Raw genomic sequence first — 25,159 nt, 5'->3', positions numbered from 1 at the left:
AGTCCTTGAGGTTGGTCAGTAAAACTGGTGGGGGAGGTCGCATCAGGGGTATGCGTCCCCCAAAATATGTGGAAGGCTTCTTAGGGTGTTACCCCTTTGAAGTGCTTTATGGAAAAAGCCATCTGCAAGTGAGCGGTGCTTTCGAGCCGGGTTACGGCTGGAGGTAAAAACAAGTGGTGGTGGCAGATGGCTAGTTGGTTTCGATTTGGCGGTAACCTCAAGGGCTTCCCTGGTCATGTTGTTATTTATGTTGACCCTGTTAAGGGTTTTTTGTGATGTGTTTTTTGGAAGAATTCCAATTCTGGGGAATTCTTGGGTGTTTTATAATATTTGGGTTATAAAATTTTATTTGCATAAAATTTATAATAAACGGCTGCTGTGGCCATTAAAATCCAACCTCGGTGTCATGTGTGTTATTCTGGAGGCTAAAGAAGGTACGGTTCACTCTACTCTACTTATCCAAGTCATGAGATACTCAACGTAATGTGCTTCAGGTGCCATGCAAAAGCGTGCTATACTAATTATGGTGTGTGCTCAGGCCTGATTGGCAAATGAAAATAGTTTTGTCTGCGACTCAACTAAGCACACAAGTGGTATGGCCGCAATCACATGATGCCTCTCGTTGAAAAAATATTGGCATATGGTGCACACTTCTGGATGACTCCCCTAACCGTTGTTTGGGGCACTATTCAGCATGTTCAATAGCTCTTGCTAAAGCAGAAAAAAACCATGGCCATCTTATAGATTCTCTTTGGCAAGCAGATACCGTGGTCATGTTAAAAATAATTCAGTGCAGTCTATACTGAAGACTAAAAGAAACACAACAAAAAAAATATTTCTGTGACATTTTTATTCTTTATTTTTATTATTTTTTCCTTATGTTAGCATATAACTGCACATATCCATAATTCAATGGCAATTAACACAAGTTTTCTTAATTATTATCTTCATATGTATACACTTGGCTCTGCTCTCAGTACATAGGAAATAATAGAAGTTGCATGCAGCACCAGCCATAGGCATCATGCACACAAGCGTATTTGTCATTCATATCATAAGGATATTCAATACGATGTTACTGCATTTCAATGGGGCAGATGTGTCCACCCTTAACTTGTTTCTAAAGCCGACAAATCCCGAAATGTGTGACACAAAATGTTAAACAAGCAGGTAAAAAAACCATAAACCTCCGACAGATGCCATTCTTGAGCCATCCATTGCCCATTGACTCCCATGTTAAAAAAAACCATAGCTTTAATGTATTTGTTTTTACTGGATAGCTGTGACGAATGTGTCTGACAGATGACATCCAACAGCCATTTGTTATCCTATGTTAATAGGTTTTTTACTAGAAGGTGCGAGATTGTATTGAAATGGTATCATGACAAATTGTATAACAACGCAATTCAAGAAAAGTTAATGGTGGGCACATCTGTACAATGGTGGAAACACATGCTGAGTCCACATAAAAAAAAATTTCAGTATGCTCCATCATGTTTTCAGTACATGTTTTCAGTATTTTGGGCTGTATTTGGTCAGTATTTTGCATCAGTATTTGGAAGTATTTGGAAGCCAAATCCTGCAGTGGTACCTAAAGAGAAAAAAAGTATAATGGAAAGATTTGTACCTCTTCCATGTTTTGGACCCACTCGTGGTTTTGGCTTCGTAATACTGATGCCAAATACTGACCAAAAACTGCCGTGTGAAAGTATCCTTAGTGAAATATCTCAAGGGGAAACAGCAATGACATATTCATCAGAGTCATATGTGTCTTGCGTTTGCAGTTTCTCCTCTGATGCATGTCTCTCTTTAGGTGACCTCAGAAACCTAAACAAAATAATTGTGGAATTAATCAGCATATAAATACATGTTTTTAATATGCAGAGAAAGCTAATTTTACAATTGAACATTTGTGTCTCGAATATGCAAACTCTTGACTGTATCACAATATTTGGAGGGATATTCTGTTTCATTGTCATTTTTATTTATTCATTTCTAGAATTGGAAGCAATACAATTTTGTAATTTATATGTAATTAAAATTCTGCTCACATAATTTATTTTTACTAGTGTAGTCGACTCCAGTCTCTGCACAGTATAATGGATTAGTCCTAAGTAATCCACCCATAGGATGGATTCCTGCCTTTCTGGATTATTTGCCTTAATTGCTTAATTCATCTCACCCTTTTGGCATACTATATAAATCTGGCCAGGCTATTAAGCTTCCTGCCTCAAGTCTAGTTCCTTTCTGACTCTCTCTACAAAATGTTGCTGTCATTTGTGTACCGAACTTGCATTTTTTCCTGACCACGTCTCTGCCTCACGCGGTAACCTGTTGCTGCTCATCTGTGTACCGATCCTGGGCTGTTACTGGGCTACTCTTGCTATTATCACCCTCCTACATGATCTAGAATCTTAATCTGCTATAAACCTTAGCAGACTAGTCTGGCTCACATGTGGAATCCCCTGGAACAAGTCCTTTGACAACTATGAAGCAACAAATTGCTGAACTACAAGCATTTGGAGCTACTTATCAAAAAAAAAAATGTTCTCAGCTGCAAAATCGATTGGGAGAGCAACAAAGAGAGATGATTTAATTACAAAGACAACTTTCGTATGTGCGTGGCTCACTCTCAAGTTTACACGCCATTACCCATTGGCGTAACAAACCCCCTGCAACCCTGACCGGAGGGTTAGGGGACCGAATCCCCCCCACGCTTGCTACATTAGTCCCTGGCAATGGTCTGCACCATGGCACATACAAGGTCCTGACGCTAGCAGCACACAACGTTCATCTCTAAGGTTCAGCGGTTTTTCATACTGTTGACCTGATCTACAGGATAGGTCATCAGTATATGATCGGTGGGGGTGTAACACCCAGACCCCATACCGATCAGCTTTTGGGGATGCTTCCAGGCCTTGGATGTTATGCTGTGGCTTGTGTCAGAAGCAGAAGGCTTCCGTACACTGTATTGCGGCCGTGCTGGGTTATTGCAGCTCTGCTCCTATTCACTATGAAACACTGCCCTGTGCTCGGACAACCTCTTTAATTATGCTACATATATTTTTCAAATTTACTAGTGAAAAGAAAAATGTATTGCTTACAATTAATCTTCTAACAGATGAAGCTCCAGTGTTGGCTTCTCTTTATGTAGAAAAGGATAGTAATCTTCTGAATGTTTTGGATGACTGTATCACTGCTATGAATCAAGTTTTAGATGATCCTAATTGTTATGCCACAGCTGAAGTTAGACTGCATAATCTGCGGCAAGGAAGGTGCTCAGTTCCGGAATGCACAGAAGAGCTGCTGGGTAACTGATACCACAGGGAAGCTAGCGGCTCAGAAGAGCCAATTTCAGAGAGGGCTTTCAGAGCAAGTGAAGGATGTACTTTCCAAAGTGATAACCCCAGAAAAGTTGGAGAACTTAATGCAATTGTGCATTCAAATTGATCAGAGACTTAATGAAAAACGAAAGACTATACTGTGGGTATTTGGAGATAATCCTGCCTTCTCCTTCAAGTCAGAATACTCAGAAAGATACTGAATCTATATCTGAACCAATTTGACTTTATGTTATTCAAAAACAACAGCAGAAAAAGAGAGGCGACCTACAGAAAATATTTGCCTTTATTGAAGTGTACTATGCTGTTTATTGCTCAAATTAGATCCGTAGGACGATCGCTGTCAATGATGTAATAGAAAATGGAGACGTCTGATCTGTTGGATTAAAAAATACATGACATTTTTCCTCTGTCACAGGACGAAGACAAGTTGTTGGCACCAGAGAATCTTATTTTATAGTCCCAATACACATATGCACTAAAACACATGAGATTTCTTGTTCTGATATATTTGACCCCTATCATCATGGCCTTTTTCTCATTAAATTAAGCATCTTCAAGTTCTCATCATGCCTGATCATCAAGAAGTTATTCATTTCCAACTGTTTCTTCTCCAAAGTTTTCAGTGATTTGGGGAATTCCTTGGCTTTTTACTCACAAACTATTCATCAGTTGGGAAACACGTTGTATACATTTTCCATCTGAGTATTGTCAGCTAAATTGTCTGCCTAAACTTTTTCAATACTTGAGAACACATCAATATCTGAACTTGCTGTTAACCCCTTAATACCGAAGGTATTTTAAACCTTAATGACCGAGCAATTTTGTAGGTTTTTCCATCGTCACATTCAAAGATCTATAACTTTTTTATTTTTGTGTCGACATAGCTGTATAAGGACTTTTTTTTTTTGCGGGACAAGTTGTATTTTATAATAGCACCATTTTGGGATACATATAATTTATTGATTAACTTTTTAATAACTTTTTTAAAAACAGAAATGTCGTCATTTTTTTGCGTCTTAATTTTACGCCGTTTACCGTGTGGTATAAATAACATAATAACTTTATTCAGCGGGTCGTTACAATTGTGGCGATATCAAATTTATATTGATTTTTTTATGTTTTCCTACTTTTACACAGTAACAACACATTTTTTTCAAAATTATTTGCTTTTGTGTCGCCATATTTTAAGAGCCATAACTTATTTATTTTTTGACCGATGCAGCTGTATGAGGGCTTTTTTTTTTGCAGGACGATTTGTAGTTTTTATTGGTACCATTTTGGAGTAGATGCGACTGTTTGATCAGTTTTTGTCAAATACTTTTGAAGGCAGGATGAATAGAAAACAGCAATTCTGGCGTTGTTTTTTATTATATTTTTTACGCCGTTCACCGTGCAGGTTAAATTATGTAATTATTTTATGGTTGAGTTCGTTACGGACGCGGCGATACCAAATATGAGTAACTTTTAACTTTTTTTTCATTATAAAGTATTTTGTAAGGGGAAAAAGGGGGATTTTGTTTTGTATTCTTTTACTTGGGACATTTCTTTATTTCAAACTTTATTTAACTTTTTTTTACTTATTTTAGTCCCACTCGGGGACTTTACAGTGCAAACTTTTGATCGCTATTATAATACACTGCAATACTTCGGTATTGCAGTGTAATATTGCCGGTCAGTGTAAAACTGACACGCACCTGTTAGGTCATGCATCTGGCATAGCCGTACAGGCAATCACTAAAGGCAGACCTGGGGGCCTTTGTTAGGCCCCCAGGCTGCCATAGAACCCATCGTCACCCCGCGATGCACGCGGGGATGCCAGTGGGATGAGAGAGGGAGACCCCTCCCTCTAAAATCACTCAGATGCGGCGCTCGCTATTGAATGCCGCATCTGAGGGGTTAAATAAGATCGGAGAACACTGCTAGTGGTCTCCAATCGTTGTCCTGAAGCCCGAGGCTGTTAGCAACAGCACGGGCTTCAGGAGATCCCCGGATGATGCGGGGAAAGTTCTTCTGAAGTGCCGACGTGAATTGAGCAATTCAGAAGAACTACCCTGAATGGCCGACGTAAAAAAAACTATACGCCGGTCGTTAAGGGGTTAAAGATTAATTACCATCACAGTACAAAGAATTTCAGGATGTCTGTGATAAAAAGAATTCAGATAAGCTACCTCCACATGGTTAATGATTGCCCAATAGAACTGTTACCCATAGCTACATAACCCTTTCTACTTTCTTTCTACTTTCTTTCGGAAACAGAACTGAAAGCCCTTAAGGAATATTTGGATGAAAATTTGAATACAGGCTTTATCTTTCCATCTACATGTCCAGCGGGAGCACCCTTGTTCTTTGTTGAGAAGAAATATTTAACCTTACGTCCCTGCATTGATTATAGGGAGCAAAAACACTAACAGTTAAAAAACGATATCCTCTGGGGGCGTGGCTAGCCGGAGAACTGAGCCGTGCTTTCAGGAGCTCCGCATCTAAAAAAAAGAATCTAATAACATCACAGCTTTTAAAGCTATTTTTTGAAAGCTGAACCGGTGTGGTAGTGCAAAGAGATTCTCTGCAGCTGGTCAATCATCGCTGGATTCTTTGCAGACAAGTTTAATACCATTGTGGCCTAGACCATGCTCAGACCACGCGCTACACCAATGGGGACAGCTGCCACGCAGGCTCAGAAACATCAACAAAGGTGAGCGGCGTACCAATCAAGAGATTAAATCTCTCCCCAGTCATATTTCAACAAAAGGTTAAGGCGTAAACTATAACGCAGCCTGTTCGATTTCTACCGCATGTAAGGGCAGACCCGCGCCCCCCCCCCCCCTCTTAGATCTCTGAGACACTAACGTTTACAGACGCCCTGTTTATGCGATGGGGAAGCACTGTTGAGGTGTAACACAGAGAGTCACCGACCCCACTGACGTACCAAAGGATCAAAGACACCGTCCGAACTGAGTCCTTATTCACTTGGCTAGGAACGGCACTCATACTAACATACCTAAATAACATGCCTAAAGTATGCAAACATTGCACGGAGAGCATCAGTCACCTTCCCCAGATACTAAACGGTAGGACATACCATTGAGAAGACATAAAAGGAAGCGAGGCAGCACATCCAAAAAAGTGGGAATTTATTCACCCAATGCAGAACACTGTGGGTGCGGAAGCCATAATGTAATTCCCACTACAGTCCAATATTGTTCTGTGCAAAGTGATAGGACCGATGGCAATAGACAAAAACAAAAATGTCACAGCACCAGAAAAAATGCTGCAAAGTGTACATGTCACAAAATAGGACTGGGTACAAAGGCTGTAGTGGGCTTACGCACCCCCAGTATTCTGCATTGGGTGAATAAATTCACACTTTTTTTTTGGATGTGCTGCCTCGCTACTTTTTTTGTGTGTACTCATAAGGACTTTGAACCCAGTCCCATTTTGAGGCATCCACTCTTTGCTTCATTTTCATTGAAAATAACTTTGGGAAAGGGAAGAAACCAAACCCTTACTAGGCCTCAAAAAAGGGGACTGAATTTTGTCCTATACTTGAAAATGAACACGGCGTCCAGAACGCTATTTATGCAGTAAATGCTTTCTTTTACAGCAAGATAAAATAACAGCCTTGCAGAGTGCCCTCACCAGAGAAATAAAGGTCTAAATTTTACTGTGAAATAAGAGGTAACTCTCCTTTGTAAAAGGAGCCACCTTGTTTTTTCTCATTATACAAGTGCTTAGTGCTTTTAATTAAATCTCTATGGTCTCAGAACAACTAATTACCTTTCTACAGAACTGTGAATTTAAACAAGAAAGAGCATAGTTCTAAAATTTCTGGACTCTCTGTGGTCTTCTGATTAACTTCTAATCTGAGTATTCAATCTAAAAAGGAAATTTACTACTAGACCTATCAGCACAAGTGGTCCGTCCTACAAATTTAGAGAATATCATTTATACTCAGTAGTAGTTCAGAACATGTATTAACCCCTTCCCGCTCAGCTCAGTACTATTACGTCGTGCTGAGCGCATCGTTCGCGCTCAGTTCAGTAATAGTACTGACCTGAGTTAACACGGCGCCATCTTTCCCCGGCGCGTGTTTGAGCTGTGATACCTGCTGTTTCCGACAGCAGGCTATCACAGCTCAGTGTGCAGGGACCGATCGCGGTGGTCCCCGCCGATTAACCCCTTAGAAGCCGCGTTCAATAGCGATCGCGGCTTCTTAGGGGCTAAGCCACAATCGACGGCCCGCTACACGAAAGCAGCCCGCGATGGCTGTTATGGCAACCAGAGGACTAATAATGGACTTTGGCTACGCCATCAACGGAAGCCTAGTGGGTCCTGACAAAGTCAGGACCCACTATGCTTGCTGTCAGCGAATAGCTGACAGCTCTAATACACTGCACTACGCGTGTAATAGAATAGTGATCAGGGCCTCTTGCCCTCAAGTTCCCTAGTGGGACAAAGTAAAAAAAAGTGTAAAAAAGTTAAAAAAAGTTGTGTAAAAATAAGAAAATAAAAGTTTTAAAAGTGATAAAAGTACAAATCCCTGTTTTTCCGTCATCAGTCCTTTATTATTAATAAAAATATATAAATAAACAAATAAACTATACATAATTGGTATCGCCGCATCCGTAACGGCCTGAACTACGATGTAAAAGAAAATAATAATAAACCGTACTAGAATCACAATTGTTTGGTCACTTCATCTGCCAAAAAATGGAATAAAAAGAGAACAAAAAGTCGCATGTACCTAAAAATGGTACTGATCGAAACTACAGTTCGTTACGCAAAAAATAAGTCCTTGCACGGCTTTCCTGATGGAAAAATAAAACAGTTATGGCTCTTAGAATAAGGTAACACAAAAAGCAAATGATTTTTTACAAAATGTATTTTATTGTGCAAACGCCATAAGACATTAAAAAACTATACACATCTGGTATTGCCGTAATCGTATCGCCCCACAGAATAAAGTGAATATTTCATTTATAGCGCACGGTGATCGCTGTAAAAAAAAATAGAATAAGAAACAATAGTAAAATTGCTGTTTTTTAGTCACCACGCCTCTTAAAAATAGAATAAAAACTGATCAAAAAGTTGTGTGCACCCCATAAAAACTACAATGAATTCCTCAAGGGGTCTAGTTTTCAAAATAGGGTCACTTTTGGGGGTTTCCCACTGTTTTGGCACCACAAGACCTCTTCAAACCGGACATGGTGCCTAATAAATTAAATTAATTAAATTTCACCTCTACTTTGCTCTAAATTCCTGTGAAACACCTAAAGGGTTAATACATTTTCTAAATGCTGTTGTGAATACTTTGAGGGGTCTAGTTTCTAAAATGGGGTGTTTGATAGGGGTTTCTAATATCTAGGCCCCTCAAAGCAACTTCAGAACTAAACTGGAACCTAAAAAATAAATAAAAATGAGGCAATACTTCGCTTCTTACATTATACGGATAATGAGCAGTGCCCACCCCGAGATTACCCCAGTTTTGACCGTTTGTATAAATGGAGACCCCTATTAGTAGACCGTTTCAGTGCCCGGTTTTCCCAAGCATACACCCCCGAGAATAGTATTTCTATTGATGAGTGCATGGTACATTTTAAAGGGAGGCTTCAATTCCGCCAGTACCTGCCGAGTAAGAGGGCAAAGTATGGCGTGAAGATGAATAAGCTGTGCGAGGGGGTATCAGGGTAAACCTACAAATTTAGGATATATGAAGGGAAGGACACCAGTATTCAGCCCCCAGAATGCCCCCCTTTACTGGGAGTTAATACAAAAATTGTGTGGGATTTTGTGCACCCACTGCTGGACCAGGGTTACCACCTCTACCTGGATAATTTTTATATCAGTGTCCCACTCTTCAACTGCCTCGCTTCCAGAAGTCCTGCGGCATGCGGCACTGCTAGAAGAAATCTGAGAAGCCTCCGTAAGACTCTGCTTGGGCAAACAAGAAGTGGTGAGAGCTGGGCACAATCGAGCAGCAATATATTGTGTGTCAAGTACAAGACAAGAGAGATGTCCCTCCAGTATCCATGTACCTGTATGAGGTACCAGAACAGAGACCCCCAAACCAGACTGCATCCTGGACTACAGTAGGTACATGGGAGGGGTGGACTTGTCAGATCAAGTCCTGAAGCCCTACAGTACTTCTGGAAGCGAGGCCACACGCATCGTACCAGGGCAACACTTTCCAGGAGAAGTTCCCCAAACTGGCAAGAAGGGAAAAAGTCAAAAGAGCTGCAAAGTCTGCTATAAGAGGGGGATAAGGAAGGACAAAATATACCAATGTGACACATGTCCCGAAAAACCAGAGCTCTGTATGAAAGTGTTTTAAAATTTATCATCCATCCCTTTATTTTTAATTTACCACAGTTTTACTTACCCTGATGCACTCCACACAGCTTACCCCTCCTCATATTTCCCCTCTGAGCCCTACCTCAGGGGCTTCTGCGTACATGACTTAGCACCAGAAAAGCTCCAGTAGGCCAAATGGTGGTCCTTTCCTTCTGAGCCCTGCCGTGTGCCCAGGCAGCTAATAACAGCCACATGTAGGGTATTGCCATACCCGGGAGAACCCACATTACAGTTTATGGGGTGTATGTCTCCGGTGGCACATGCTGGGCACAATATATCGGACACTGACATGGCATATATATATAGAAAAATTGCAACTCTCACTCTGCACCATCTGTTGCGCATTATCTTTTACACAGTACCTATGGGGTCAAAATGCTCACTACACCTCTAGATGAATTCCTTAAGGGGTGTCGTTTTTAAAACGGGGTTCACTTCTCAGGGGTTTCAACTGTACTGGTACCTCAAGGGCTTCTGCACACATGACTTAGCACCAGAAAATCCCCCGTAGGCCACATGGTGGTCCTTTCCTTCTGAGCCCTCCCATGGGCCAAAACTGCAGTTTATCACCACAAATAGGGTATTGCCGCACTCAGGACAAATTGGGCAACACAATGGGGTATTTTATTCCTTGTGAAAATAAGAAATTTTGAGCCAAAACTACATCTTATTGGAAAAAAGTTGTTTTTTTTGTAATTCACAGCCCAATTCAAATAAGTTCTGTGAAAAAACTGTGGGATCTAAATGGTCTCAACACCCATAAATGAATTCCTTGAGGGGCGTAGTTTCCAAAATGGGGTCACTTCTGGTTGGTTTCCATTGCTTTGATACCTCTGGGGCTCTGCAAATGCGACATGGCACCCGAAAACCAATCCAGCAAAATCTGGACTCCTAAGAACACATAGCGCTGTTTTATGGGGGTTTCTAATACATAGGCCCCTCAAAGCCCCTTCAGAACTGAACAGGTACCTTAAAAAAAAGGCTTTTGAAATTTTCTTAAAAATATGAGAAATTGCAGTTTATGTTCTTAGCCTTGTATCGTCCAAGAAAAATAAAATAATGCTAAAAAAACTATGCCAATCTAAAGTAGACTTATGTGAAATGTGAACTAGTAACTATTTTGGGTGGTATAACGATCTGTTTTACAAGCAGATGCATTTAAATTCAGAAAAATGCTATTTTTTCACATTTTTCTCTAAATTTTGCAATTTTTCACAAATGAACACTGAATATATCGACCAAATTTTACTACTAACATAAAGCCCAATGTCTCACGAGAAAACAGTCTCAGAATCGTTTGCATAGGTTTAAGCATTCCGACGTTATTACCACATAAAGTGAAATATGTCCGATTTAAAAAATGGGCTCTGAGCCTTAAAGAGGCTCTGTCACCAGATTTTGCAACCCCTATCTGCTATTGCAGCAGATAGGCGCTGCAATGTAGATTACAGTAACGTTTTTATTTTTAAAAAACGAGCATTTTTGGCCAAGTTATGACCATTTTTGTAATTATGCAAATGAGGCTTGCAAAAGTCCAAGTGGGTGTGTTTAAAAGTACAAGTCCAAGTGGGTGTGTATTAGGTGCGTACATCGGGGCGTTTTTAATACTTTTACTAGCTGGGCGCTCTGATGAGAAGTAACATCCTCTTCTCTTCAGAACGCCCAGCTTGTGACAGTGCAGATCTGTGACGTCACTCACAGGTCCTGCATCGTGACGGCCACATCGGCACCAGAGGCTACAGCTGATTCTGCAGCAGCATCAGCGTTTGCAGGTAAGTCGATCTTACCTGCAAACGCTGATGCTGCTGCAGAATCAACTGTAGCCTCTGCTGCCGATGTGGCCGTCACGATGCAGGACCTGTGAGTGACGTCACAGATCTGCACTGTCACAAGCTGGGCGTTCTGAAGAGAAGAGGATGTTACTTCTCTTCACAGCGCCCAGCTAGTAAAAGTATTAAAAACGCCCCGATGTACGCACCTAATACACGCCCACTTGGACTTGTACTTTTAAACACACCCACTTGGACTTTTGCAAGCCTCATTTGCATAATTACAAAAATGGTCATAACTTGGCCAAAAATGCTCGTTTTTTAAAAATAAAAACGTTACTGTAATCTACATTGCAGCGCCTATCTGCTGCAAGAGCAGATAGGGGTTGCAAAATCTGGTGACAGAGCCTCTTTAAGGCCCAAACTAGGCTGCAAACTTAAGGGGTTAATATGGGAACCCTAAATGTCCTATTTACATAATACAGTTCTTCCAGCAAGTTATATAAGAAAGGGATCATAATGGGCAAACCCAAAAAAAACTCAATTGATGAACAAGTCAAAAACAGCAAAACTACAAAAAAAGGTAAAGAAAAAAAAGGTAAAGAAATGGAAATTACCAGCCTATGGGGAAAATCAAAGCTCGATTTCAAGAGTTGATCCTAAGAAAGATAAATATAAGGATAATTTTGCAACTTCATGTTGGTCAGACAGTGAAGAAGAAGACCTAGCAATACAAGATTCCTCTGATCTCAAGGACTATATTAAAGAGGCTCTGTCACCACATTATAAGTGCCCTACCTCGTACATAAAGGGATTGTCACTGTAATGTAGATAACAACAGTGTTTTTTATTTTGAAAAACAATACATTTTGAGCAAGTTATGCACAATTTTAGATTTATGCTAATTTGTTTCTTAATAGAGAACTGGGCGTGTTTTTACTTTTTTACCAACTGGGCGTTGTGGAGAGAAGTGTATGACGCTAACCAATCAGTGACCAATCAGCGTCATACACTTCTCTCCATTAATTTTTAGCAGTGCTCACAACACAGCGTGATCTCGCGAGATCACGCTGTGCAGTCACATACTCCCATATTAACTTTACCGAAGTGTCTTGGGAGTGGATAGACATCACCTCCAGCCAGGACGCGATATCTATTCATCACTCCTGACACTTCGGTAAAGTTTCTGTGAATGACAGCACACGTGATCTCGCGAGATCTCATTATATAGGAGATAGGGCACTTATAATGTGGTGACAGAGCCTCTTTAAAGCTCTTCCTACAACGGCCTGTATCTGGAGCTTATTTAAAGAATTTACCCAGACAGTAAAAGAAGAAATATCAGAAATGAGGAATGATGTTAAACAAGCCTTTACCAGAATCCAATCCCTAGAGTATATCTGCACCCGAGTTATCTCTAATGTTGAAAGAATGTCTGAGATACTCATGGACAAGCAAAACAAAATGTTTTTGCAAAGACTACATATAGATGACCTTGAAAATAGATCTAGAAGAAATAACCTGAGAATAAGAGGTATACCTGATAAATAAATTCCTAATGTACTCACTCAAATATTCAACTAACTTCTGGGGAAAGAAGAAAGCCATGATATAAGTCTCAAAAGAGCACACAGACTGTTCTTGCCCAAATCTGTCGGCCCAGAAAAACCGAGAGACATTCTATGCTGCACACAAAAATTTAAAATGAAAGAAGAAATACTACTGAAAGCAAGATACGCTAAGAGAATTGAATATGAAGAAATGAAAGCAAAACTCTTATTTATCAAGACCTCTCTAAACTCACTTTGGAACTGAGAGGCCAACTATAAACTTTGAGTAAAACATTGAGAGAGAGGGAGAAGTATCCCCTACAGGTGGATGTTTCCCTTTGGACTTGAAATAACGTTACACAACAAAACAATGACCGTTAAAACGCTAGATGACCTGGACTTTGTCCTTAGCTAATTGGATTTATGTCATCTACAAATTCCAGATTGGACCAGTCCAAAAGAACAACTCAACTTTCCACAACTTCTAAAACATGACAATTGGGAAACAACTAACCCAAAGAAAACTAAAAAGATGAAAAAGACAAAGGCATCAATATTTTCAATAAGAGACTTCAAATACTGCAGTTTTTAGAAAAGGAACGAGTAGACTTTGCATTATTACAGGAAACCCATTTAAAAAAAAGACTACACTATATTAATAACAAATAAGGCTTATAGAAAGTGGTATAATTCATCTACACCTCATAAAAGATCTAAAGGGGTTGCCATTATTATCATCAAAAGGGTTCCTTTCACTTACAAAGATGTAGTTATAGATATTGAAGATAGATAGTTTTTTTTCTGAAGGGAATTATCTTTGGTAGAATATTCACGTTTGCAAATTGCGCCCAACACTAATCAGGAAAAAAATTTCAAGCAAATATTACTAAAACTTGAGAAATTCAATGAGGGCGATTTAATCGCAGGTGGTGACTTTAATACAGCACTTCAACCCTCATTAGACACTCTTTGCAGTTTCATTTAGTTGATGTATGGAGAACTCGATACCCTTCTACCAGAGATTATTCATTCTATTCAACCGTTCATAAAAAGTACTCTAGAATAGACTATTTGCTTATTTCTCATCCCCCTTATCAATGCTATAACACAGGTGAAATATGGTTCAATTACACAATCGGACCATGCTCCACTTATGTTGAAACTTTCAATCTCAAAAAAACAGAGCATCAATTATGTATCTACTTTTAAAACAGATAGTAATACCACACAAAATTGTTGCTAATTAACATCCCCCATATGTCTACTTTATATTTGCAACCTTTTTTGAAAATTATTTAATTTTTCTAGGACATTACAAGGCTTAGAACTTTAGCAGCAATTTATGACATTTTCAAGAAAATTTCAAAAGGCTATTTTTCAAGGACCCGTTCAGTTCTGGAGTGGCTTTGAGGGCACTTATGTACTAGATAGACCCCATAAATCACCCCATTTTAAAAACTGCACCCCTCAAAGTATTCAAAACAGCATTCAGAAAGTGCTTTAACCATTTAGGCATCTCACAGTAACTAAAGCAATGTAGAGGTGAAATTTACAAATGTCATTTTTTTTGCCGAAATTCATTTGTAATAAAAAAAATCTGTAACACAGAAGGTTTTATCAGAGAAACCCAACACAATAGTTATTGCCCAGATTCTGCAGTTTTTAGAAATATCCCACATGTGGCTCTAGTGTGGTAATGGACTGAAGCACCGGTTTCAGAAGCAAAGGATCTCCTAGAGTATTTTAGGACCTCTTTTTTTTTAAGAATATATTTTAGGCACCATGTCAGGTTTGAAGAGGTCTTGTGGTGCCAAAACAGTGGAAACGCCCCAAAAGTGACATGGTTTTGGAAACTACACACCTCAAGGAATTTATCTAGGGGTATAGTTAGCATCTTGACCCACAGTTCTTTTGCTATATTTATTGGAGTTAGTCTGTGAAAATGAAACTTTTTTATTTTTTCTCCACCGGAGCTGTGCGAGGGCTTATTTGTTCCGTTACAATCTGTAGTTTTCATTGGTACAATTTTAGGGTACATCACTTTTTATTCAATTTTTTTGGCAAGCAAAGTAACAAAGTAACAGTGTTCACCATGCCCCATAAATGAGATTTTACTTGATTCTGCAGGTCGATACGATTATGGCGATACCATATGTATATAGTTTTTTTTATTTTTTGTGGCGTTTGCACAATAAAATCACTTTTCTATAAAATTATTTATTTTTTGTGTAAGCATATTCTGAGAGCCATAACTTTTTTATTTTTCAGTCAAAAAAGCTGTGTAAGGGCTTGTTTTTTGTGGGATGGGTTGTAGTTTTTATTGGTACTATTCTGGGTTACATGCAACCTTTTGATCACTTTTTATTCTATATTTTGGGAGGGGTGATGATCAAAAAAATAGTGATGCTGGCATTGTTTTTTTATTTTTTTTTGCAGTGTTCACCGTGCGGGAAAAATAATATTATAGTTTTATCGTTTGGGTCGTTACGAACGCGGTGATACCAAGTATGTGTACTTTCTTTAACATTTTAATTTTTTTCCTATAATAAAAGTCTTATTATAGGAAAAACATAATTTTTTGTTTTTACACTTTTCTGAAACATTTTTATTAAATTTTTTTTTACTTTTAGACCTGCACCCCTGATAGCTGCTATAATACAGTACACTACCTAGGTAGTGTAACCTGTTATAAACTCTCAGTGTGACGATGAGAGTCACACTGACAGGAAACCTATGAGGACTAGCCTCCGGCTGGTCGTCATAGGCTTCCGTGCATGGCAGACCCGGAGGCCGTTGTATGGCCTCCGGTTTTGCCATGCAACCGATGGCAGCACCCGCAATCGGTCCCGAGAAAGTTTGTTGTAGCAACAAACTTTCCAGTTTGTTGCTACAACAAACTTTCCCTGCGATCACATGATCGGGACCAGAACCAATCAGGTCCCGATCATGTCTCCCGGACCAGAGACAGGGGTTAACAGCGCGATCCGGGTGTCAGCACTACTCTGAGACACTGGATCGCGCTTTTAACACCCACTGTGAATTCACGTCGGCACTGCACAGAGCCCAGCACGCGCCGACATGAATTTACTGAGGGCGGTCGGGAAACAGTTAAAAATGGTGATAATATTCTCTGTAGCTGAACCAATCGGTTTGGCTGTCAGAGAACAGGTTGCTGGGGAGCCGCGGACACTGACACCACCGGTGTCAGAGCGATCTCTCCAGCTCTATGCGGTCTGCAGATTTACGTCCTATCTGCACGGGGTATATGCGAATAGGACGTGAATCTACAGATTGTCGGCATGAAAAGGTTAAACTCAGAACAGAACTGAAAGACTTACTGAACTATAATGCAGAAAAAAAAATTACTTTGCAAAATCTTAAATGTACGTGAATGCAGATAAATGTGAAAATAAATTAGCCAATCTAATTAAAAAACAACACTCAAACACCTTTATACCCAAAACAAACGAAACTTCATTACGCTACTGAAGAAATAGCCAAGGAATTTTGTTCCTTTTAGTCCTCATGCACACGACCGTAAAAACTCCCGTTATTACGGGTCGTAATTACGACCCCTAATAACGGGCTCATAGACTTCTATTGGCGACGGGTGCCTTCCCGTTTTCTCACGGGAAGGTGCCCGTGCCGTTGAAAAAGATAGAACATGTCCTATTTCAGGCCGTAATAACGGCACGGACAGTCCATAGAAGTCTATGGAGCTCTCGTAATGACGGGTGGCTACATGTGTGCACCCGTCATTACGGCAGCGTTGCTAAGCGACGTCAGTAAATAGTCACTGTCCAGGGAGCTGAAAGAGTTAACTGATCGGCAGTAACTCTTTCAGCACCCTGGACAGTGACTACCGATCAGTATAAACCTGTAAAAAATAAAAATAAAAGCCGTTCATACTTACCGACAACTTCCTGCTTCCTCCAGTCCGGTCTCCCGCCCGTTGCCTTGGTGACGCGTCTCTCTCGACATCCGGCCCGACGTCCTGGATGACGTTTCAGGCCATGTGACCGCTGCAGCCAATCACAGGTCAATCACAGGCTGCAGCGGTCACATGGACTGCCGCGTCATCCAGGGATGTCGGGCTGGATGTGAAGAGAGGGACGCGTCACCAAGACAACGGCCGGGTAAGTATGAATTTCTTTAACTTTTATTACAGAAAAGGCTGTCCCTTCTCTCTATCCTGCACTGATAGAGAGAAGGGGCTGCCGATTAGTGCAGTGCTATTTTGCCGCCAAAAACGTGCTCGTAAATACGGGTGGAATACGTGTGACACCGGACCCATATTTACGAGCACGGGTTCGTAAATACTGGTGCAAAACGGGTGGAATACGTGTGACACCGGACCCGTATTTACGCCAGTATTTACGGGTGGGAAAAAATACGGTCGTGTGCATGAGGCCTTACTCAGAGGTATATAACTTCTCAATGACCAAATATTGACTAAAAAAAACGAAGCGATTAATAAACTACTAGACAAAATAACACTTCCTTACATCTCAGAAGCTCAGAGTCAAACGCTAACTTTACCCTTCTCAAAACAAGAAATAGACAACACTATTAATACTAGCCCAAAAGGCAAAAGCCCAGGACCTGATGGGTTTTGTATGTCATACTATAAAATATTTAGTGAAACTCTATCTTCCTTCCTAACACAATACTTCAACACAATAGACTTACACAACCTTTTCTGTAAAGAGTCCTTAACTGCACACATCACCTTAATTCCTAAAGAAGAGAAAGACCACACTATTTGTGGAAATTACAGACCCATCTCTCTAATAAATAATGACATCAAACCATTTGCAAAAACAACAGCTAATAGATTTACAAATTTCATACCAAACATAATTATCCTAGAACAAGTAGGCTTGACACCAGGTAGAGAAGCAAAAGAAATAGTCAGAATTCTGAATGTAATTCAAGTGACACAGATTATAAAAATATCCATCGAGCTGTACTCACCGCCGACGCCGAAAAGGCTTTCGATAGAGTAGACTGGCTTTTTATCAAACTGACACTACAGAAATTTGGGCTACTACTAATGTTTGTAGATAAAATTATGGCTCTATATAAAAATCCATCTGCAAAAATCTAAATAAATGCTGAGTTTTTGCATAATTTTGAAATAAAAAATGGTACAAGACAGAGTTATTGTAACGTCTATGGCCACGGTCCGTCGTTCTGCCATTAACCTCGACGGCCGTGGCCATGGACATCTTACCTCCCTGCAGCGTCGTCCCACTGTGAGGCATCGGCACTCACTTCCGGACTTCGAGTGTCTCCAGCGGGCGCGCCCGCGCGTGCAAGGTCTTAAAGGGCCAGTGCGAGCATTTTGCATGAAGTCTACAAATCTAGCCCAGGATGCCCTGGGCTATAAAAAGGGTTCTGCCCTCTTACCCCTTGCCAGAGCATTGTTTGTTACCCTTAGTTTGTTGTGTTTATGGTCTCCCAGTGTCTTCCAGTTTCCCAGTGTACCTTGTTCCTGTATCCCGTATCCTGTTTCCGTGCTACCCAGATCTAGTGCTGTTTCCGTGCTGTGCTACAGTCTCGCTTGATTTGCTACGCCTCTCCTGACGTCTTCCCGCCGCCTGGTCCTGGATGTGCCTGCCTCGTTACTGCCTATGATTGCCTCAGGTACCCTCGCTGAACTATTTGAACTCTGTACTTACCAGTTTGGCCAGCTGCCATCCCGCTACCCGGTACGGTCCAGTGGGTCCACACCCCGCATCATGACAGTACGCTCTGGCCATGGACTCTGCTGGTCAATTCAAGGGCTTGTCACCCTCCCAAGCCATGCAGGCGGACCTGCTGGATCTCCGAGCTAGGCAGGATCAGCTCCTTGTGGCAGTGGACTCAATGGCGCAGCAGCTAGGGACGCTAGTTGCTTCTCTTCCTGCCTCTATGCAAGTCCTTCAAGCCGATCCTCCTGTTGCTCCTCCTGGCAGTTCCTGTCCGGATCCTCGGTTCTCGCTGCCATTGCCCTCTCAGTTCGATGGAGACGCCAGTGTTTGTCGGGGGTTTCTGAACCAATGCCACATTCATTTTACCCTGCACTCTCGAGCATTTCCGTCGGACGGAGCCAAGATCGCATTCATCATATCCCTCCTGACTGGCAAGGCCCTGGCATGGACTAATCCTATCTGGGAACGTCAGGGACCCGAGACCCAAGATTTCCAGGGGTTCGTGCGAATATTTCGATCTGTTTTTGAGGAGTCTCATCGGCAGCCACTGCCATCTTCAACATTTGCCAAGAGGACACCTCTGTGGGCGAGTATACGATCCAGTTCCAGACTCTGGCAGGAGAGCTATCCTGGAACAATGAAGCCTTGGTGGCATCCTATTGGCATGGCCTGTCGTCCGAGATCCAGGACGAACTGGCCGCTCGAGACATGCCTCCTGCCTTGGACGACTTGATTCTGCTTGCCACTCGGGTAGACATAAGGCTGAGGGAGAGATATCACGAGGTTCGTCAGGAGCGTCGGCGCCCTAGACTGGTGTCCAACTTTCAGCAACCCCTCTTGCCTGCTTTTATTGCTTTGCCCGAGGTCCCGATGCAAGTAGACCGACTAAAATTATCGGTCCAGGAGAAGCAGTGCAGGCGCACCGCTACAGATCAACCTACAAGCTGCGGCTCCCCCCTACCCTCAGGATTCCTAACTCATTCCACGTCTCCCTGCTGAAACCTGTGGTCCTGAACCGCTACTCCAGGACTCCTAGTTCCACAGTGGTCCCTGGCGGCTTATCGGGGACTTTCGAAGTAACGGAGATTCTAGCTACCAAGAAGGTGGGAGGAAGGACATTTTATTTAGAGGATTGGAGGGGGTTCGGTCCAGAAGAGAGGTCTTGGGAGCCAGAGGAGAACATCGATGCTCCTGTCCTCGTGAGGAAGTTTCTCTCCTGCTCTGGTCCCAAGAAGAGGGGGCGTAAGAGGGGGGATACTGTAACGTCTATGGCCACGGTCCGTCGTTCTGCCGTTAACCTCCCTGCAGCGTCGTCCTCCTGTGAGGCGCCAGCTCTCACTTCCGGACTTTGAGTGTCTCCGGCGGGATGCCCTGGGCTATAAAAAGGGCTCTGCCCTCTTGTCGTGCTTATGGTCTCCCAGTGTCTTTCAGTTTCCCAGTGTACCTTGTTCCTGTATCCCGTATCCTGTTTCCGTGCTACCCAGTTCTAGTGCTGTTGCCGTGCTGTGCTACAGTCTCGCTTGACTTGCTACGCCTCTCCTGACGTCTTCCCGCCACCTGGTCCTGGACGTGCGTGCCTCGTTACTGCCTACGATTGCCACAGGTACCCTCGCTGAACTATTTAAACTCTGTACTTACCTGTTTGGCCAGCTGCCATCCCGCTACGCGGTACGGCCCAGTGAGTCCACACCCCGCATCATGACAGTTATCCTTTATCTCCATTACTATTTATAATGACCATGGAAGTTCTAGTACAAATGATAAGAGAAAACAAGGAAATCACCGGTCTTTCATTTAATAAATTAGAACACAAGACTGCTGCATTCTCAGACGACATGCTAATAATTCTTTCAAACCAAAGAAAGACAATTAAAGCCTTACTACATGGATATTTAAAATATTTGGACAGTTTTTAAACTTTAAACTAAATACAACACAATTAGAATTATTAAATGTAAACATAGACCCCAAAACGTGGGAGGAATTGACTTAAAAATTTTCCTTTAAAAATAATAGCATACATTTCACCTTTTTAGGAATAAAGATTAACAATTCTTTTAAAGATATTATCGAGTTGAATTATAAGGCAATACTAACGAAAATAGAAGCAGACTTAGAGAAATTGAACACTTTGCCGATCTCATGGTTTGGGAGAAATAATATCATAAAAAAGGTAATATTACCAAAAATACTTTACCTACTGCAAGTTTTACCAATTGTGGTGCCTCTGACATTTGTTAATAAACTCAGAAAGATTATAACTGTCACGGCGCGGGTAGTGGACCCACTAGGCCGTACCGCTGTAGCGGGAAGGCAGCTAGCCAAACCACAGTAAACCCCAGAAATACAATGTCTCGCACAAGGGTAACTGGATAGTCCGGACGGTGACCGAAGCTCTGGCACAGATGGAGATGGTTGCAGCAGACAGCGCCAAACGTGGCGGATGGCACAGGAGCCGCAAGTTGCGCCAGATGTGGCGGATTCCTGCGGACGAGGCAGATGACACAGGACGTGGCGGATTCCTCCGGACGTGGTAGATGACACAGGACGTGGCACGACTTGATACTAAGGCAAAGCACGGGAAACAGGAACGGGAACAAGGCACGGGTAACAACAGGAACGGGAAACACTAAGGGACCAATTTCAAGACAGACTGGGAAAACTAACAACGCTCAGGCAAGGATTAGAAGGCCAGGGGCCTTCTTATAGACCAGGAAATCGTTGCAGTTGATGATGATGACTTTCTCTAATTTGCTTTAAGGCCGGGCACGAGCGTGCACGCGCACCCTATGGGACAAAGCCGAACGGAGTGGAAGTGAGCGCTGGCGTCTCCTAGGAAGGAGATGGGGACCAGCGCTCACAGATCCATGGCTGCGGGCATCGGGAGGTGAGTAAACCCGACGGCCCACGGCCATGGACGCTACAATAACAAAATTTGTATGGCAATCTAAAGGATAAATATTTAAATACTCAACAGTCATTAAAAACAAAAAAGCAGGCGGAATAGGCCTACCAGACCTGGAAAACTACAGAGATGCTATACACTTGCTGGATTTATGGAATGAAAAAATTATATTAAACCCTTAATGACCGCTTATACGTGTTTTCACGGCGACCATTAAGGGTACTTATGCCAGAGCGCCGCCTTTTCACAGCGGCCCTTTGGCATAAGATAGCGCCCCCGGGAGGCGCTTAAACTCTGTGCACTCGGCTACGGAGGTAGCTAAGGCCTCGGAGCACAGACCGAGGGTCACGTGATCGCCGTTATTCAACGAATAACGGCGATCGCTGTAAGAACAGCGACAGTTCGTTCTCTCTCTTCTCTCACAGAATGTATTCTGTGAGAGAAGAGAGAAATGGTCTAAATAAGGGCCAGCACCCCCCTGTTACACCCCCGATCAACCCCCCCCCATCCGCCCCCCTTACCTGATTCGGATCTTCAAGATGGCGCTTGACTGACTGTCCCGTCACAATGACAGAACACATTACACTCCGTAGGTCTAGCAGCGATCTGAGCTGCAAGTCTAAATGTCCCCTAGTGGGACAAGTAAAAAAAAGATAATAAAAATGTTTTAAAAAAGTGTAAAAATAAAAGTTATAAGTTACATAAACAAAAAATGCTTTTTTTCCCTATAAGTCTTTTATTATAGGAAAAAATTAACACGTTAAAAAAGTACACATATTTGGTATCACCACGTTCGTAATGGTCCCAACTATAAAACTATAATATTATTTTTCCCGCACAATTAACACCGCAAAAAAAAAACACGTTAGAATCACTATTTTTTGGTCACCACCGTTCCCAAAATATACAATAAAAAGTGATCAAAAAGTCGCATGTACGCCAATATTGTACCAATAAAAACTGCAAGCCGTCTCGCAAAAAAGCAAGCCCTTACACAGCTTTTTTGACTGAAAAATAAAAAAGTTATGACTATTAGAATATGGTGACACAAAAAATTTATTATTTTATAAATAAGTGATTTTATTGCGCAAACGCTGCAAAACATAAAAAAAACTATATCCATATGGTATCGCCGTAATCGTACCGACCCACCGAATAAAGTAAAATGGTAATTTATAGCCCAGGGTGAACGCCATAAAAAAAATATAAAAAAAAACATTGTCAGAATTTATCGTTTTTGGTCACCTTGCTTGCCAAAAAATGGAATAAAAAGTGATCAAAAAAATTGCATGTACCCCAAAATTATACCAATGAAAACTACAGATTGTCCTGCAACAAATAAGCCCTCACACAGCTCTGGTGAAGAAAAAAGAAAAAAGTTCTGGCTCTCAGAATATAGCGATGCAAAATGTGCAGTGTTCCAAAAGCGGATAAGATTGGGCACCATTTATCAGTGCGACACTGGCCACATATCTGAGGATTATTATTTATTTACCCCAGTATTATACCCTCTTATTATACCCTGATGTAATCCGGACAGCTTAATGCCCCCACATTATAAACTGAAATAGCAGCAAAACGCCAAACAGAACTACTACCAAGCTAAATATGCACTCCAAAAGCCAAATGGCTGTCCCTCCCTTCTGAGCCCTACAGCGTGCCCAAACAGCTGTTTACATCCACAGATATGGCATCGCCATAACCGGGAGAACCCGGTTAATATTTTATGAGGTATTTTTCTTCAGTGGCACAAACTGGGCATAACATATAGTGTACTAAATGGCATATCGGCGGAAAATGTTAATTTTCACTCCTCCCCATTAATTGCACATTAACCCCTTTGCACACCACGACTTAATAGCATGTCGTGGTGTGGGGGTGATGTATGGAGCAGGCTCCTGTGCTGAGCCCGCTCCATACGCTGCGGGTGTCAGCTGTGTATTACAGCTGACACCCGGGACTAACGGACAGGAACAGCAATCAAGCTGTTACAGGAGCCTGTAAAAATGACAATATACTGCAATACATTAGTATTGCAGTGTATTGTACTAATGATCGCTGGTTCAAGTCCCCTAGGGGGACTAATAAAATGTGTAATAACAAAAGTAAATTATTATTAGTGAAAAAAATGAAATAAATATTTAAAGTCCAAAAAAAAAAACCTTTTCAAATTTTTTCTCTAAAGTAATGTAAAAAAATAATAAATCCACAAAATTGGTATAGCTGTGTCTATAAAAGTCCAAACTATTACAATACAGCTTTTTTAACTCGCACGGTGAACGCCGTGAAAAATAAAGACTTTAAAACGGCAAAATCGCTGCTTTTTGATCACTTTGTCCCTACCAAAAAATGTAATAAAAAGTGCTCAAAATGTTGTATGTGCCAAAAAATGGTACCAATAAAAAGTACTGCTTGTTCCGCAAAAAATAATCCCTCACACCACTCTATTGACGGAAAAATAAAAAAGTTATGGCTCTTGGAAAGCAGGGAGGGAAAAACAAAAAGAAAAAGCAAAAATGGATCAGCCTGGAAAGGGTTAATTACTTTCTAATGAAAAAACATTTATGACCACATGTGGGGTATTGCCGTACTCGGGAGAAATTGCTTTACAAATGTTGGGGTGCTTTTTCCTCCTTTATCCTTTGTGAAATTGAAAAAATTAAACATATTAGTGGAAATAATTTTGATATTCATTTTCACGGCCTAATTCTAATAAATTCTGCAAAAGACCTGTGGGGTCTAAATGCTTACTATACCCCTAGATCGATTCCTTAAGTGGTGTAGTTTCCCAAATAGTGTGGCTTTGCAAATTCTACACGGCACCCGAAAACCATTTCAGCTAAATTTGAGCTCCAAAAGCCAAATAGAGCTCCTTCCCTTCTAAGCCCCGCTGTGGGTCCAAACAGCAGTTTATTACCACATATAGCATATTTCCATAATCGGGAGAAATTGTTTTACAAATGTTGGGGTGCTTTTTCTCCTTTATTCCTTGAAAAAATTAAAAATGTCTAAGTTTTTTCAGAAATAAAGTAGATTTTTACCTTTACAGACTAATTCCAATGAATTCTGCAAAACAACTGTGGTGTCAAAATGCTAACTTTCCCCTTAGAAAAATTCCTTGAGGGGTGTAGTTTCCCAAATGGGGTCACTTTTGGGGAGTTTCCATTGTTTTGGTCCCTCCAGTACATTGCAAACGTGACACAGCACTGAAAACGATTCCAGCAAAATCAGAAATCCAAAATCCAAATTGTGCTCCTTCTCTTCTGAGCCCTGCTGTGGGTCCAAACAGCAGTTTATTACCACATATGGGGTATTACTATAATTGGGAGAAATTGCTTTACATATGTTCGGGTGTTTTTTCACCTTTATTCCTTTCAGAAAAAAAGTAGATTTTCATCTTCACATACTAATTCAAATAAATGTAGCAAAAAAACTGTTCGGTCAAAATGCTAACTACAACCCTAGATAAATTCCTTGATGGGTGTAGTTTGCAAAACGGGGTCACTATTGGGAGGTTTCCACTGTTTTGGCACCACAAGACCTCTTCAAA

The 25,159-nt window shown here is 41.3% G+C and overlaps 1 protein-coding gene across 1 annotated transcript in view; it reads right to left on the bottom strand.

Annotated features, from left to right (window-relative positions):
* Window positions 1-1,632: 1,632 nt before the first annotated feature.
* LOC142741862 (transcription factor ETV7-like) overlaps window positions 1,633-25,159 on the bottom strand; it is an 89,698-nt gene continuing 66,171 nt past the window's right edge. Inside the window, exon 7 of the mRNA XM_075851189.1 lies at window positions 1,633-1,827. Coding sequence (XP_075707304.1) covers window positions 1,728-1,827 — 100 coding nt within the window. The 3' untranslated portion in view covers window positions 1,633-1,727. The remainder of the gene's footprint in view (window positions 1,828-25,159) is intronic.

The sequence above is a fragment of the Rhinoderma darwinii genome, chromosome 2, assembly GCF_050947455.1.
Source record: "Rhinoderma darwinii isolate aRhiDar2 chromosome 2, aRhiDar2.hap1, whole genome shotgun sequence".
NCBI lineage: Eukaryota > Metazoa > Chordata > Amphibia > Anura > Rhinodermatidae > Rhinoderma > Rhinoderma darwinii.
This window is presented reverse-complemented; position numbering and strand designations above follow the sequence as displayed.